This window comes from Oncorhynchus clarkii, chromosome 15, assembly GCF_045791955.1.
Source record: "Oncorhynchus clarkii lewisi isolate Uvic-CL-2024 chromosome 15, UVic_Ocla_1.0, whole genome shotgun sequence".
Classification (NCBI taxonomy): domain Eukaryota; kingdom Metazoa; phylum Chordata; class Actinopteri; order Salmoniformes; family Salmonidae; genus Oncorhynchus; species Oncorhynchus clarkii.
Window position 1 is genome coordinate 16,233,530 of NC_092161.1, and position 16,027 is coordinate 16,249,556.

Here is a 16,027-nt window from a genome sequence, read left to right on the forward strand (position 1 = left end):
TTAATTCTTTGTATATCCAAAACCACTGTCCAAGACTGGGATATGGAGCAGATTGAAAACAGCATAATGAAGAAACCTATTTGAAACTAGTCCATATTGCACAAGTGTATTTCAGAGGGAATGTTGATCATCTCCTTATACTCAGATAATCTTTATTATCCCTGAGGGGCAATTTGCTCTACAGCAGGAAGTCCAAATACATGAGTATAAAAATGCACTATTGTACAACAAGCTCAAATCTGACTTTCAATGGTTTGTACAGTGATCCTGCTTGAGCCGTCAATCTTTCAAATCACATTCCAGGAGTATGACCCAGTACATATTTTGATTGGATCATAGACCGAATCTCTTGATTCCAATTCGTTTCAGTTTATCTACGCCTCTTTCTCCTTACTACTTGATTTTTGTGTTAGGTTGTGAGAGTTGATTGGATCCTGGATGCTGATTGGTTGATATGAGGGCGTTGTGGGACAACCACTCCCGCAACATACCATGACGTATTGGATATTTATTAAATCATTATTTATTGAAGTTCTTGTCTCATCATTGATTAGCTGCATGCTAACGTGCCAATTATTTGTTTAGCATAGCAACGTCGAAGGATTAGAATGAAAAGACTGGGTCAAAACATGAAAAAGTAACTAATGCTGCGCTTGGATCGTCTTTCAATAAGAGCACGATGGTAAATGCCGTCACCGTAGACCGGACTTGCAGCCAGAGTTCAAATATCTCATCTTGCGGTGAGCCATATCATAATTTTCTACCGGATGTTGTTTAGCGGTGATTTGTTTACTGAAATTACCATAGCAACGCATACCATCGTGCTGGCTTACTTTTGCGGTCACCCGCTTTCTTCTTTTTTAATAAATAAAAAAACGCTTTCTTGTCCCGAAATGCCGACTGGTATGGCCGTTTTTGCGTCCCTCTTCTAACGCAGCATAACGACCAGCCGTCCCACTTGTAATTATTTTGGAATATTCGGTGTCGGGTTGTTGACGTCGAGAGATGCTACTAGCCTCATGTCATGAATAGCCATCTCGAGACAACTCAAAGTTGCCGGGGTGTCACGTGTCCTACTTATATCAGTACAATCGTAACAACATAAGCATTATATTATATCAAATAAGCCTCACGTGGCAAATAAGACATTCACTGTTTTGTTTAGCAAATTCGACACTGGCCTCCATTCTAAAAATAAAAAAATATGCCACCTGCTGGAGGGAGACAGATTTTCCGCCGAGTTGGGCCTCTTCCTCCTCTCTGGGAAAACCAAAGTTTTGACAGGAACTAAATTCCAAAATGGGGAAGGTACAGGTAAGTTGCTAGCTAATTCATTTAATAATTTTCCTAATTCACAAGTGATTTGACAATCACAAGGGTGATTTGCCAATTTTTCCAGGCGGCCTTTTGATTGCATTATTTTGTTCACTAAGTAAGCTTGATGTGAAGCCTAGCTAGCTAACACTGCTAGCTAGCAAGCTGGAGGGTGGGTGTTTAGATTTCCACGATATTGTTATCCCATGTACTGTGCATGTGAGTATGATTGTTGTGTTTTATTTCTGTCGTTCAAATTAATACTTCAAAAGAGGGCTTATTTTATGCGAACCTACTTTAACATCAGGATAGCAGTGCTAGTTAGCTAATGAGCTAACGTTAACTACCTAACAAGTAAGTTAGGTTCAAAATGGGGATGTTTATGGGTCAAATCACTTTGCCAACATCACGTTTGTTCTCCAAGAATAACCGCTATTGCCCGCAATATATTTCATTCAAGGCAGCATGTCAGATAATATTAATTCATTATTTTCAGGTAGCTAACTGGGATAACCGACTCGCTCAGCGTTGGACTAAGCTCATTGTTTACATGTAAGGCCACAGTATCTTTAATTCCAACGACCTGGTTATTGGCAAGGGTCTGCTTTCCGCATATCGTCCCATCTTGTTGTTATAAATAGATGCAGCACAGTGTTATTCAGAATAAACACAGCTAACTAGTAGATGGTGATTATCACAGAATTTCAACCATATAAATGCTTAATAACAAAACGGTTGTGTGGCTCATGTCTGACCTTACAAATTAGTTGTTAACATCATGGGGCTACTTGCATTTGAGAGGACTGTTGTTGCTGAACAGCCGTGTCTTATTCATGAGTGTGCATCTATTACATATTTATAATCAAGTGTTTTGTCATCATCCCTCCTCACTCCTTGGTCTCTTATGTTTGGGTTGCAGGTCGGCCAGGGAAGGGATTTGATGGTAGGCCTGCAAGCGGGGTGACCAGTGCCTGTTATACAGGCAGTAGAGTAGGCCAGGATGCCAGAGATGACAGAGAACCAGACTCCTGGCCATAAACCACGGTAAGAGCAAATAAAATCTCCTGCATTTAAGTTTTCAGGCACCCAACATTGTCTAGCCTCTTTATCCATTTTCTCTTTCAGAAAGAAGAAAAACAAGGAATCTCACAATGCAGGTGAAATATTGTTGTTGTAGTTTGGCCTTTCCTGTCATTTCCCAGCACTTCCTGGGAGTGACTCACTAAGTTTTTGTTTGTTTTGTTTGGTTGTCCTTAAGTTGAGAGACAGCGAAAAGAGAAGATCAATGCTGGAATTAACCGTATTGGGGACCTTCTACCATGTTCCCAGGCACTGAAGCAGGTAACACAGGCTGCGTTTAGACAGGCAGCCCAATTCTGATATTTTCATTAATTGGTCTATTGCCCAATCAGATCAGCTATTAAAAATCCTGAGCTTTGCAGCGGTCTAAGGCAGTGCTAGAGGCGTCACTACAGACCCCGGTTCGATCCTGAGTTGTATCACAACCGGCCGTGATCAGGAGTCCCATAGGGCAGCGCACAATTAGCCCAGCATCATTAGGGTTAGGGAAAGGTTTGGACGGGGTAGGCCGTCATTGTAAATAAGAACAAATTCTTAACTGACTTCCCTAGTTAAATAAAGGTTCAAAAATAAAAGATCTGATCTGAAAAGATCTTATGTGATTGGTCAAAAGACCAATTAGTGCAAAACAGATCATAATTGACCTGTCTGTGTTAAACACAGCCACACACACACTCCTTTGTGTGTTTTTGCACCAAACCATAGAACTTACGGGCTCGGTTCTTTTCTCAAGGTGTGATATTTATCCTTTGGTCTGAGGCTGTAGCTCCTGTTGATATCCTGCTGTATGCGTTTGTCTTGTGTCAGTCTCCATGTAAATCCCATGCTGACATCCCCTTCGTCTTTAGAGTAAGAACATGATCCTTGACCAGGCCTACCTTTACATAAGTGAGCTGCAGAAACAAAATGACGCCATGCTTCTCGAAGGGGGAGAACGAGTACAAGGTGTGTGCTTCACAATAAGTAGGGTGTGACAGTGCATTTTCCAGTTTGTTTGCTTGCATTTTACAGTGTTTGAGCGTACACGTCTAGTTGTGCCAGTCTATCTACATACAGTGTTTGAGCGTACACGTCTAGTTGTGCCAGTCTGTCTACATACAGTGTTTGAGCGTACACGTCTAGTTGTGCCAGTCTGTCTACATACAGTGTTTGAGCGTACACGTCTAGTTGTGCCAGTCTGTCTACATACAGTGTTTGAGCGTACACGTCTAGTTGTGCCAGTCTGTCTACATACAGTGTTTGAGCGTACACGTCTAGTTGTGCCAGTCTGTCTACATACAGTGTTTCAGCGTACACGTCTAGTTGTGCCAGTCTGTCTACATACAGTGTTTGAATCTACCTGTGTGAGGTACTGATAATATATGCCATTTAGCAGATGCTTTTATCCGAAGCTGTTTTTTCAAACATATAACATACAGGTGTTTGAGAGTCTGTGTTGACGACCACTCATCCTTGTTGTCTCCAATCCCTGCAGTTGAGGAGATCCGGCGGCTGCGGCGTCAGCTGGACGAGCTGCGGAGGGAGAGCGGCCATTACATTGAGTTGCTCAAAGCCCACGACATCAACTTCCTGGACGACCCCACCGTCCACTGGAAGGGAAAGCTGCGCTGTGCAAAGGTCGCCAAAGTAACGCCCACTCACCAGCTCCCCAAAGGAATTATTGTCTACTCCAATGGGAATGTGATATGCCCAGCAGGGAAGGAACCTAGTCCAGCTTCCGATCTGGGGAAGCAACCAGTCATGGCTGGGATTGTTCAGTCGTCTTGTGACATCACAGCAGGGGTTAGGGTGAACGTGGCTCTTCAGCACGTCAGTGTCCCTTCCTCTGCCCCTCCGCTCCTCCCTAAGGCAACCCTAGCCCCTATAGTGTCTACACCTGGCATGAAGCTGGTGGAACAGTGTGTAGAAGAGGTACCTTTAGCCCCCAAACTACCCCCCTCTGTGTCCTACATCACCCTCCAGGGTATCTGCCCTCTCCCCACGGTCACTGCAGCCTTGCCCCAGCCTGCCACCCCAGCCCCTAGTCTCCCCGTTGCAGCCAGTTTGGCCACCCCACTCTCGCTCCATCCTGTCCCCAGCTTTACAGCCTTTCCCCAGGTCATAACCACCCAGAACGCTGCCACCAGGACTATGAGCTATACGACTATCAACAGCAGCCCAACCGTCCTCGGGGCCAGTGCAGCAGGGAGCACACAGACCACCTGGACTACCTTACAGCTGGCTGGGAACACAGTGCAACCTGTCTGCCAGTCACTCCCCACCCCAGAGACTAGCACCTCTGGGCAGCAGAGTATCCAACAAATTGTGGGCACTAAACTATCAGTTCAACCCATTCATATTCAAATGAGGCCACAGGTAACCATACAGCCCCAGGCACCCATCACTGCCCATATCCAAGCCCAGCCTTCCATCCAGAGGACACCCCAGCTACGGCCAGCTATCCTGGCCCAGCCCCAGCCAGTCATGGCTTCCCAGCCACACTGTACTGTCCTCCCTCAGTCAGCCATCATGCCCCAGCCTGCTGTGGTAGCCCACTCAACTATGATATCACGACCTCAACCTGCTGTACACCAACAGGCAACAGTCCCCTCCCATCCACAGACTGTCCTCATGACTCAACCCCAACCAGCTATGCTTCCTCAGGTCCAGGCTCAAGCCCACCCCCAGGCAGCTGTTAGGCCCATCCTCCAGACCATGCAGGTATTGCAAATGAACCCTACTGGGACAGCAATTGCTGGGGTAACGACTCCCCAGAACACTAACAACCCGAGTGTTGTCATCCTACAGCAGGCCAATCCCTGCTCAGCCCAGTCGGTTGTCAGTGACGACTTAACCAATCAGACGCCTTGTCAGCACATCGTCATCATCCAGGCCTCCAATCAGCCTCCACCTGCACCTCCTCAGAACCCTCAGGTTGGCATGGTGCCCGCAGCAGCACCCAATCAGATTGTCGCTACCAGCTCCACAACTTCCACCACTGGGCAGCAGATCGTTGGGGGTAAACAGTTGGTTCACATTCTACCACGTCCCGTCCCTCAAACCCAGACACCCCAAGCCCCCCCGGTTCCCCCGAACCCTCAGACCATCACTGTGAACGGGCAGGTGTTTGCCTTGCAGCCCATGAAGACCTCTGAAAAGTCAGGCTGTAAGGGTGGCCAGAGCAGTCTCCAGCTGATCCAGCCCAGCACCGCTGAGGAGCCCAGCACCGCTAAGGAGCCCACCACCAACATGCACACCCTGGGAGCCCTCAGCAGTCTCAACCAGAGCATCTCACAGGGCATGCCGTCATGCATCTCCACCCAGAGTAACGTCCAGCGAACCCTAGCCTCACCATCCTACTCTATAGTGCCACAGCAGAAGCCATCTTCTGTCCCCATTTTAGCAGCTCCACACAGTTCCCCCGTCAGGCAGATCCAGATCCCCAGTGTGACTCCACACAGACCAGGGCTGGCGATGGGTACAGGGAAGGCCTTGTGGAGTCAGCCTGAAACAGCCTCAGTGCCCAGACCTAAGAGGGCCATCACCAAGAGGACCAAGTTAGTGAGTAAGAAGGAGCCCAAACAGGGACGGCCTGTCACCATCTCAGCGAAGCCAGTGGCTTTAACAGGGGACCGTCTGGAACAAGAGGTCACTGTGCCTCAGGGAATCCCATCCTCTGTTGCTGTGACAGTTCAGCCAAAGCCACTCCCTGTCAGCACTACAGCTAACACACCCACAGTTAGTAGTAGTGAGGCTTCAACACAGACCAGACCTGTTGAGCTTAGTATCAACTCTACACTGTCCTCTCCTGAAGGTAATAGTGTGACTACTAGTTCATATAGTGGACCAACTGTCTCCAGTGAATGCACCACACAGAGTAAAACCTCTGTGACAAGTGTCACTCCGTGTACAGCAGCAGTTAGTAGTAGTAGTATTTTTAGCTCCACACAGAGTGAACTCATTATCACTAGTGTTGTGAGTCTAGCTACTGTCACTTCTGCAGCAGATAAGCCTACAGTCACTTCTACTGTTTCTTCTCAGAGTAAACAACCTGCGGTCGCCGTTAGTGACAGGTCCACTCACCTCAGACCTACAGTCACTTCTACTGTTTCTTCTCAGAGTAAACAACCTGCGGTCGCCGTTAGTGACAGGTCCACTCACCTCAGACCTACAGTCACACAGAACAGACAGCCGGTCACTACTACTATCAGCACTGTGCAAACTAGATCAGCTATCACTAATGGCAGTTCTAGACAGAGCAGATCTATCGGTGCCTGTTCCACAGAGACTAGATCTAGGTCTACGGGTGTGATGTCTTCAGCAGCATGTCAACCCTCAGTCAGCACTGTAAACTCAATAGGAAATAGACCAGTGGCGTCTCTCCAGTCTGCTCAGCTCACTTTGTCATCACAGGGTCAGACCAAGCCAGCCAACAGCCAGGAGTCTCAGCCTACAACCCAGACCCAGTCCCAGCCCGTGGCTTCTCCTTCGGGCCCCTCCACTCCCACCCCCTGTTCTGGCGCCCTGTCTTTTGCCTCACCCTCTGTAACAGTCCCCATGACCATGCCATCAGAATACAGGAAATGGGTCCCCTATAACAGACCCTCGACCCAGCAAATGACCATGCCCACTTCCACACCATCCCATCCTGCTGAGCTCAAAGTGACAGCGGTGTCAGGCAGGGAGAAGGAACCTCGGGCAGAAGGCCCCCCCAGCGCAGCGATGGAGAAAGCGAGCGTGAGGAGTGATGCTGCTCCCTCTAGAATGGACTACACTCTCCCACAGCAGGTGTACGTGCTAGACCACGAACCCTTGGATCAGCCTCCAGCTCCTAACAGACAGACTGACTCGCTCATGTCTGGTGGCGCAGGTGGTGGAAGGGGCTTCTCTGTGGCGTCTATGCTTCCCACAGGCCACAGTGTCAGTTCCTCGCCAGGTCATTTTGGACCGTTTACTTTTGCCAGCGAGCAGACTGATATCCTGGCTATGTTGGAGCAGGACAGTCCTGGGAGGAGGGTGGGGGGCTGCACCGTGGACAACTCCACCTCAACAAACACCCCAACACCTGCATGGGAACCCAACTCCAAGTCCCAGCAAGCCTCCAACAGCAAAGAGAGGAGTGCTGGACAACAGACAAAGCTCACCAAACAGATGGAGACTCCAGTGGCTAAACAGGTGTCTGTTAGGGTCCAGGCTGGAGATCAGACATCCGCAGTCAGACATCCACAGAACATCTCCTTCTCCCAGTCCCACTCTCACCCCCAGAGCCAGGCCCAGTCTGGTACCTCCGGCACCCTCAGCGTCAACAACCTGATCCGGCCCAGCTCCAGCCAGCAGCAGGCCTACCCAGGCTCCCTCAGTCTGGCTGGGCAGCAGGGCTCAGTCCCATCCCCTGCGGGGAACTCAGCCCATGTTTCCCAAACCTCCACCCCTGTCCTTCCTCCCTTCTCAGGTTCAGTCCAGCTGAACGAGTACGCCCCCCTGATGAGGCCCCAGGTGGGGGTGGGTGAGCCGCGATACATCAAGGACTTGTCCAAGAGGCCAGCCCAGGATGATGTGATACTGTCCAGCAGTAACAAGCGACAGAAGACCTGCTCGACGGCCTCTAACGTGGGCCGCATGGAGGTCAAACCCCTGGACCACAGCCAGATGATGGTACCCCAGCTACCCCCTACCACCTCATCCATCATGACCAGGATCAACCCAGACGGAGTGGGTACCCTGTTCTCGGGCAACACCTTCATGAGTACAATGCTCCGACCCACCGAGAGCCACTGCACCCCCCAGCTACCCACACAGGAATACAACCAACCAGGTGTGCTCCACCTGCCCCATGGCCACCCCCAGCATGGTGCACCCCAGCCAGGCCAACACCTCGGGGGCAACCCCTACCTGAAGCAGCAGCAGCAGCAACAACAACAACAACAACAGGAGCAACAGGGGCACCACCTGTACCAGCTCCAGCATCACCTGACCCAGCCTGACCCTGCACACCTCCACAGCCTCCACCAGAGGGCGCTTCAGCAGGTCCAGAAGAAGCGGGGGCTGGTTGGAGGGGGTCAGAAACAACACCACCAGGAGAAGAGAGGAGTTCAGCAGCACCAGCATCAACAGTCACAACAATCACATCAACAACAACCTCAAACACACCAGCAGCACCAGCAACAGTCGCAGCAGCAGCAGCACCAGCAACAGTCACAACAACAGCACCAACAGCAAACACAACAACAGCACCAACCACAAGCCCTGTCACAGCAGCAACATCTGCAACAACACCCTCAACAGCAGCACCAGCAGCAGAGCTCCCACTCCAGACACCAGCACCTCCAGCAGCAACAGATCCAGCACTTTGGGTCGCAGCACCAGGAGAAGAGCTGTGACGCCCAGCCAGGACCAGCGGGACCCCGAGGTCACCACAGCAGCCACCTGGCCCAGGAACACCTCAAGGTACAGGAACTACTGAGGCTGTGTTGAATACATAATGATAATGATTTTATTATCTTGTTTTGTGGCTCTGAGTATACATTAAAAACATGTGCACGCCCTCCATTAGGATGATTTACAATAAAGTCTGTTTTCTGTATGTTTTTATCCATTATTTTCTTCTCTCCTCTTTCCCCTCCCTTCAGCCTGATCAGGACCACAGCACCATGCAGAGGCTGATGAGCTCTAGAAACCTGGAGCAGCACCTGACCTCCCAGCCCAGCAACCCTGCCTCCCAGCCCTCCGACCTAGGCTGTGCTCCCCCGCGCCAGGATCACCACCGCGTCTCCAGCTACTCTGCAGAGGCCCTCATTGGGAAGGGCTCGTCTAGTGATGAGCAGCAGCGCATGGTGCTTCATCTGCAGGCCACCCGCGGTACTACACAGGAACAGCCAGACCTACGGGGATACCTGGACACACCCAGAGTGAAGGGCAATGTCACACACAACCCTCAGAGCCGGCTGCCCCCAGACCACCCAGGTTCTGCAGACGTCCAGAGGGTCTCTGAGTGTCCTCCGTTTAAAACAATGGCCGGTGCTGAAGGGGGGCATCAGCTGGGGGGCTTTGAGGACATGACACCTAAATCAGGTCCCTCTTCTCAGAGAGGCCAGCAGGGGGGTTTCAGGATGAACCCGGGGCCTCCAGGGGATGGGCGAACCCGTGGGGGGTACAGTGGACCCCATCCTGGGGTGCAGATTGGTGCTCCAGGTCTTACCCGGGACCAGGAGGGGTGTCATCAGAGTTTTATGCAGAGTCTCCTGGAGCAGACCGACCACCAGAGGGCAGTCCAGTGCTGTCCTCCGGTCAGTATGGAGTACGGCTGTGTGTCTGGCAGCTCTGTAGGGGACATGCAGGCTAAAGCATCCAGCCCCAGTGTTCCTCCCACTCAGAAGGCCCCAGCTATGAGGCTTGGGGAGTGCAACAAGGGCCACATTCATCATGGTAGTGGGAACATGGGCACCCACCCAGGGGTACGGACAGGCCTCCCCCACCCCCTTACCCCCCACAACAGCTCTGAGCCAGGCCGCACCACAGCCTCCTCCAGACCGCCCACCGCAGTCAGCCAGCGCTCCCGCCAAATCACCCAGGAGGCCCAGAGCGGGAAGCTGAGGCCTGGAGAGCGACCACGGTCAGGCAGCCTGAGACCTGGGAACCCCTTTGAGCCTGACGTCCACCTGCTGGGTCGACCACAGTCGGGGAGTGAGGCGCGGCGCAGCAGTATCGTTCGCTTTATGGCAGACAGTGCCCAGGTCTCCGGGGACAACAACCTGGTGCCTGACCAACACCTGGCCCAGAACTTTGGCTTCTCCTTCATGCCGGATGGAGGAATGAACCTCCCTCCTATCAACGCCAACTCTACTTTCATCCCCCCTGTTAGCCAGACCAACTCCTCCCGCCCCTCGGCCCTGCTCCCCGTAGAGCCGCAGAACACCTTACCCTCATTCTACCCCTCCTACCCCCCTGCCGCCCACCCCAGCCTGGCCAGCGACATCCCCATCCAGTACTTCTCCAACCAGATGTTCACCAGCCCCGGCGCCGACAAGAGCAGTTCTGCCCCCCTCAACAACCGCTTCGGCTCCATCCTGTCTCCCCCGCGCTCCGTAGGGTTCGCCCAGGCAACCTTCCCCCTACTCTCAGACATGCCCCCTATGCCCATCAGCAACTCCTCTGCCATTACCCCACACCTGTCCAACTTCAGTCTCACTTCGCTGTTCCCTGAGATCGCCACGGCGATGCAGCCTGATGGTTCTGCCATGCCAATGTCCCCTTTGCTGTCGCTCTCCAACAATTCCTCTGCAGACTCAGGCAAGCAGCCCAACCGCCTCGCCCACAACATCAGCCATATCCTGGGGCATGATGGGAGCTCTGCCGTGTAGGTGAGGGGACTTAAGATGTTGTCGTGCCAACGTGGCAGTCAGGAATGTTCTGATTCCATTTCAGACTAAACATTTACTGAGTTCTATTACGTGGAGTAATGTCATGCCATGGCCAATTGAATTGACAGGATTTCAACTGTTCTGTTTGGATTAAAGTGGGTGGAAGGGCTGATCTTTTCTGTTGGTCAGCTGAATGGTTTTTATCATATTATTTATGGTTAGTGTTATACTTTAACTTCCTGGCAGTTCTATCGATACCCTAACATGGCAGTGGTTGCCCTAGTTACTGAAGTCATAGAATTTCACTGATCAGGCACTCCTATGGCTCTAGGATGGGGGAAATGAAGCTCGTAAACCATATGGTTTGCAAATAGGTCTGACTTATCTGCTAGTAAAATTATATGAAGAGTTTTGTAATTTCATTGACTAACTTCTAATGAGGATCCATTTGAAAAACACGTGCACAAAATTCTCAAACTTAAATTTACTAACTTAAAATCAGGGTGTACAGTACAGAATATATGAGATGTTTTGTAAATAAGTTTATGATAATTGTTAGTTTGATATGTGTGTATCTGTAAATAAATAAAGTTGATTAACATTTTTTTATTGATTAGAACCATGTCTGTAAATGTCCAGTTGTCATCAGTTTCCCTCCCTAAATAGTCACAGTACTGTAGGGGCCTTCAGTTGGGTGAAGGACAAATCAAGTGAGGGATGAATCTGAAATGGAGTCTTTGATTACACCTAATTTCAATTCCGTGCAAACCATTTAACAGGGTTAAAATGAAATGCAAAAACAACCAAGGAAATGTCATTATAAGCTTTATTTACATGCAATAGTGCTTCTGCCTGTGTAACCACGATGTCTACACACATAAAGATGGGTTATAGATTCAGGAACTCCTTCATTTTGATCTCAGATGCCTCGTGGGGAAGGCTAATACTGATGCACCTAGTTGTGAGGGAAGAATAATACTGACACGCCAGTCAGATTCCCTCACAAGGCACAGTCGTTTGGAGTAGTGGCCAGCATAAACAGACTGTAATTTCTGTCTAGAATAAAATGGAGCAGATTAAACTTCCAGAATCTTTCCCATTCAGCGATAAGGGGAAAAAAATCATGCTCCCAAAAATAAATAACTATACAATATATAAATCTCTGTTCTGTAAAAATAACAAAAGGCAGAATGCTTTAAAGTTGCATACGTCCGTTAATACTTTGTTAATGATGAAAAATGCATAATATTTCTCAGTTATTTCTATACGAAACGGAAGACGTTGAGAATCGCACCCCTATGACAACACAGAACAGGTTTGAAGTGGGAGTATATATACAACACTGCATCACAACATACATGAGGGTTGTGTCCAATGTGCATTATCATTGAGCATATTCAGGTAGTACCTCGTCCAAATGCTTGCTCTCCAGTCACCTCTACTGAGCAGCACAACCCTGTCCGTTGGTCTTTTATTTCCAGCTGAGGATAGTACAATAACCAGATGTCTGAGTTGTGGAAAATGTGAATTCTACAGGGAATGACTGAGGAGACTGGTAGATGTGCTGCTGATGCCTAGTCAGAGAGACAGTAGAATGACACTTCTCTCCATCCTGTAGTATCTCATCCACATTCTATTGAAGATTTCATTTGTGACTTAAATCAGCACCAGGATTGGAATCACATTCACGAAATGCAGACATTAATATATACGAACACAGATCTGTCTTTATAACACAGAGTAGGATTACAGCGTGATAACAGAAACTCCCTTTGTCCTGGTTGTAGCGACAGGACCCACAGATAAGTGTCTTTCAGTATGAACATATCCTTGTACACAGCATAAAACAACGTTTTTGTATGTACAAAAGCATAAATATATAAATATCTGTCATACAAAAATATATACTTTTTGTTTTCTGTTTTTCTGATAGTGTTTTTCAAGCGTCCGTTTAATCTGACGGTGTCAGGCAGATTGTTCTACCAGCGGTGTTTCACTCTGGAGGGTGTTCACTTCCTGGAGTGGAAGTGCATCTTGGGATTCTGGCGTTGTAGCTGCTGAGGTTGTCGCCTTGGAGTTCTCCTCCAGTGATAGAGGAGAGGGAGAGCAGGGTGGGTCTACACAGACAGAGGGGAGTATAATACATGTTTATATAAAATGGTCATTTGAAATCTGCAGTGGGCATAACACACATTCATAGCTCCTTAAGCATGAGGTAAATGCATAAGTTGCATCATTTTAAAGTTTTGTGAGAACGGACTTGTACCTTGATTGATGGCATTCTCCTTTATGATGTCCCCATTGTAAAAACGGGCGTTCCCCATCAGGTCCTGACTGCTGATTGGCTGTTCTGAGGTGTTGAGTAGCTGGAGGGTGGAGTCTTCGTGCAGAAAGCAGTGATCTTCTCCGTCCCCATGTTGCTCAGGCTCACTGAGAGGAGGGACATGTTTGGGTGAGAATGCTTCTATACACACGTGTACATACACACACAGAGTCGGACCGACTGACTGAAATTGAGGATGTGAGAACAGTCCTGTACATACCTGTTAGAGTAGTGGTAGACTGGGGCGTGTCCGTTTGACATGGTCTGTGCTAGTAGCGTGTCACACTCCATATCATACTGCACATCCTCCTGCAACAGGAACAAGAGACATCAGTTAGACTTCTGTTATTCATGAAAAACAATGTGCCCAAAACTGATATGCTCCCAACAGGGATTTATCGGTGAGAAGCACAAGACACGAACTTGGCGAGCTTAGGTTCCCAATGGGGATGGAACTCAATCTGACCTGATGTAGTCCTGGCAGGCAGTGTGTGGGCCGATGGTGTTTCCCGTTGGAGGTGTACAGTCCGATGGGTGGGTAGATGGCGTGCGGTGGGGGCAAGTGGGGGTCCAGGGGGCAATGCCCGACCAGTGCCAGGCCCTGCAGGGGCACCATGGTGTACTGGCAGGAGGAGACGGGCGACGCCATAGCTGGGAAACACAGGTCTGACATTTCCTCTGGAGGGGAGAAAACACAAGCACCGTTGTTAGACATGGAAGGATTCCAGGGCTGATATATCAAGGGATTAGTCCATTCAAAATGGCGTGATTGGTCAGTAACATTTTAGTCATTTAGTAGATGCTCTTCTCCAGAGTGCATTCATCTTAAGATGGCTTCAATACATCTGACAAACACATATTACAGTTATAGTCACTATATTTTTCCTCAATAAAGTAGCTATCAGCAAAGTCATAAAGGGGAGGGGAATTATACTTTTTTGTACTTTTACCCCTTTGTCTCCCCAATTGGTAGTCTTGTCCCATTGCTGCAACTCCCCTACGGACTCGGGAGAGGCAAAGGTCAAGAGCCATCTGACCAAGTCGCACTGCTTCTTCTTGACACACTGCTTGCTTAACCCGGAAGCCAGCCAAATCATGTATCAGAGAAAACACTGTCCAACTGGTGACCGAAGTCACCTTGCAGTTGCCCAGCCCGTCACAAGGAGTCGCTAGAGCCCGATGGGACAAGGACATCCCCGCTAGCCAAACCCTCCCACAAACGCGACGACGCTGGGCCAAATGTGCGCCGCCTCATGGGTCTCCCGGTCATGGCCGGCTGTGACACAGCTTGGGATCGAACCCGGGGCTGTAGTGACTCCTCAAGCACTACGATGCAGTGCCTTAGACCACTGCGCCACTCAGGAGGCCTCAGGAGGGGGAATATTTGAGATACTCTTTGAGTTCAAACAACTACAGTTGTTTTTGTGACTAAATCGAACTTGATCCAACAACTACTACCACCACCCTCCTCATCATCATCCTCGTCACTACTCACTCTCTTTGGCCCAGGCTCTCCACAGGCAGAAGGGGATGAAGGCTACGATGATGAACACGAGGGCCCCCAGGACCACGCCCACTATGAGGTAGGGGAGGTCGCTGGGGCGGGGCACAGGCCCCCCGGAGTGCTCTGGTCTCTGGGACGACGTCTCCGACGGGGAGGGCCGCTGGTTCAGACGAGCTGGGGGAGGGAGGGGTTCATTTAGTTGATGTAACATTTATTACAGTCAGGTTATCAAATTCATTCTAGAAACAATGTTGCATTTCTCTGTGAGAGTACACGTGTGAATGAGATGGCTATACAGGTAGAGACAGAGATCTGATTACCTTTAGTTTCTAAGATAACCACGTTGCCAAACTCGCTCTCTCCCCCCTCGTTGAAGCTCTGCATCTTGATGTCGTAGGCCGTCTCAGGCTGCAGGTCACTGATGGAGTGCCAGTAGCGGTCACCCTCCACCACGTCCTTCTTATAGTCACTGTCGTTGTCACTGTCTGTCGGCCGGTAGAAGATGTAGAAACCGTAGACGGGGGTGTTGTTGACGGCAGTGTACTGTGGTGAGAAAAAATATGAAAGATTGAATATTAACAAAATGACAGTAATTCAAGTTTTCAGCCATACGTATAAGATGACAACACAAACATAACAGCCTGTTCCACTCACTGTCCATTTGAGGATGATGGTGGTCTCGTTGATGGCTTCATTATAAGTGATGTATGGTCCGTCTACAGGGCGTTCGTTGGGCCTGCCGCCACCCAGCACCGTGTAGGCCTTAGAGGGGACACTGGGGGGGCTGGCGCCAATCACATTCACTGCCAACACACGGAACTTATAAGACATGCCTACAGGGAAACAGAAAGCACACACAGGTTAAAATAACCAAACAAACCTCTGTCTTTCTCTGACCACACTAATGGAGACCAGATGGTAACCGTGTTGATTACTTAGTCATTATTCAAATAGGTATGATTATGATGATTACTAAAACAGTAATGTTGATGATAATCAGTCATGCTAATGATGAGGATGATGAGGCCATTTGTCATGAGGAATAACGATGATGATGGTGATGAAGCTCACCTTTCTCCAGGCCAGTGATCTCCACAGACAGTCGTTGGGGGGGGATATTAGTGACAGCCACCTCCCATTCCCCCCCTCCCTTCCCTTTCAGCTTCTTAAACTCCACCCGGAATGACTGGATGGGGAAACCACGGTTACCGCGCGGGATCCACGTTACGTACGCAGACGTCTCTGTCGCCGTGGAGATGGTGGGCTTATCAGGGGCCTCGGGAGCTGTGGAAAAGTGATAGAAGTTAAACGGACATCAAATCTATTATTGGTCCATATTAATGCACACATAACCACACTGACACAAGGACAGACTTACTCTCTCAAACACACTGAAGCTAAAACACTCAGACACAAGGACAGACTCACTCTCAATAACACTAAAGCTAAAACACTCAGACACAAGGA

The 16,027-nt window shown here is 49.4% G+C and overlaps 2 protein-coding genes across 4 annotated transcripts in view; one reads left to right on the forward strand and one right to left on the reverse strand.

The window, feature by feature from the left end:
* Nucleotides 1-1,104: 1,104 nt before the first annotated feature.
* LOC139366963 (basic helix-loop-helix domain-containing protein USF3-like) lies at nt 1,105-11,337 on the forward strand. 3 transcript variants are annotated; one of them, XM_071104771.1, is made up of 8 exons: nt 1,233-1,314; nt 1,811-1,866; nt 2,234-2,358; nt 2,440-2,471; nt 2,573-2,655; nt 3,243-3,339; nt 3,869-8,820; nt 9,003-11,337. In XM_071104771.1, exons 3-8 carry the CDS (start codon nt 2,315-2,317, stop codon nt 10,731-10,733), a joined length of 6,939 nt encoding a protein of 2,312 aa, XP_070960872.1. In that variant the 5' UTR covers nt 1,233-1,314; nt 1,811-1,866; nt 2,234-2,314; the 3' UTR covers nt 10,734-11,337. The 3 variants fall into 3 exon arrangements, with proteins under 3 accessions (XP_070960871.1, XP_070960873.1, XP_070960872.1); XM_071104770.1 differs by lacking the exon at nt 1,811-1,866 and having other exon boundaries at nt 1,105-1,314; XM_071104772.1 differs by lacking the exons at nt 1,811-1,866; nt 3,243-3,339 and having other exon boundaries at nt 1,226-1,314.
* Nucleotides 11,338-11,541: 204 nt separating this feature from the next.
* The window catches only part of LOC139366964 (brother of CDO-like), a 48,784-nt gene continuing 44,298 nt past the window's right edge, over nt 11,542-16,027 (reverse strand). Inside the window, exons 10-17 of the mRNA XM_071104773.1 lie at nt 15,632-15,844; nt 15,215-15,393; nt 14,881-15,103; nt 14,552-14,734; nt 13,523-13,734; nt 13,277-13,365; nt 13,000-13,163; nt 11,542-12,850 (exon numbers count right to left, since the gene is read on the reverse strand). Of these exons, the coding sequence (XP_070960874.1) occupies nt 12,699-12,850; nt 13,000-13,163; nt 13,277-13,365; nt 13,523-13,734; nt 14,552-14,734; nt 14,881-15,103; nt 15,215-15,393; nt 15,632-15,844 (1,415 nt within the window). The 3' untranslated portion in view covers nt 11,542-12,698. The remainder of the gene's footprint in view (nt 12,851-12,999; nt 13,164-13,276; nt 13,366-13,522; nt 13,735-14,551; nt 14,735-14,880; nt 15,104-15,214; nt 15,394-15,631; nt 15,845-16,027) is intronic.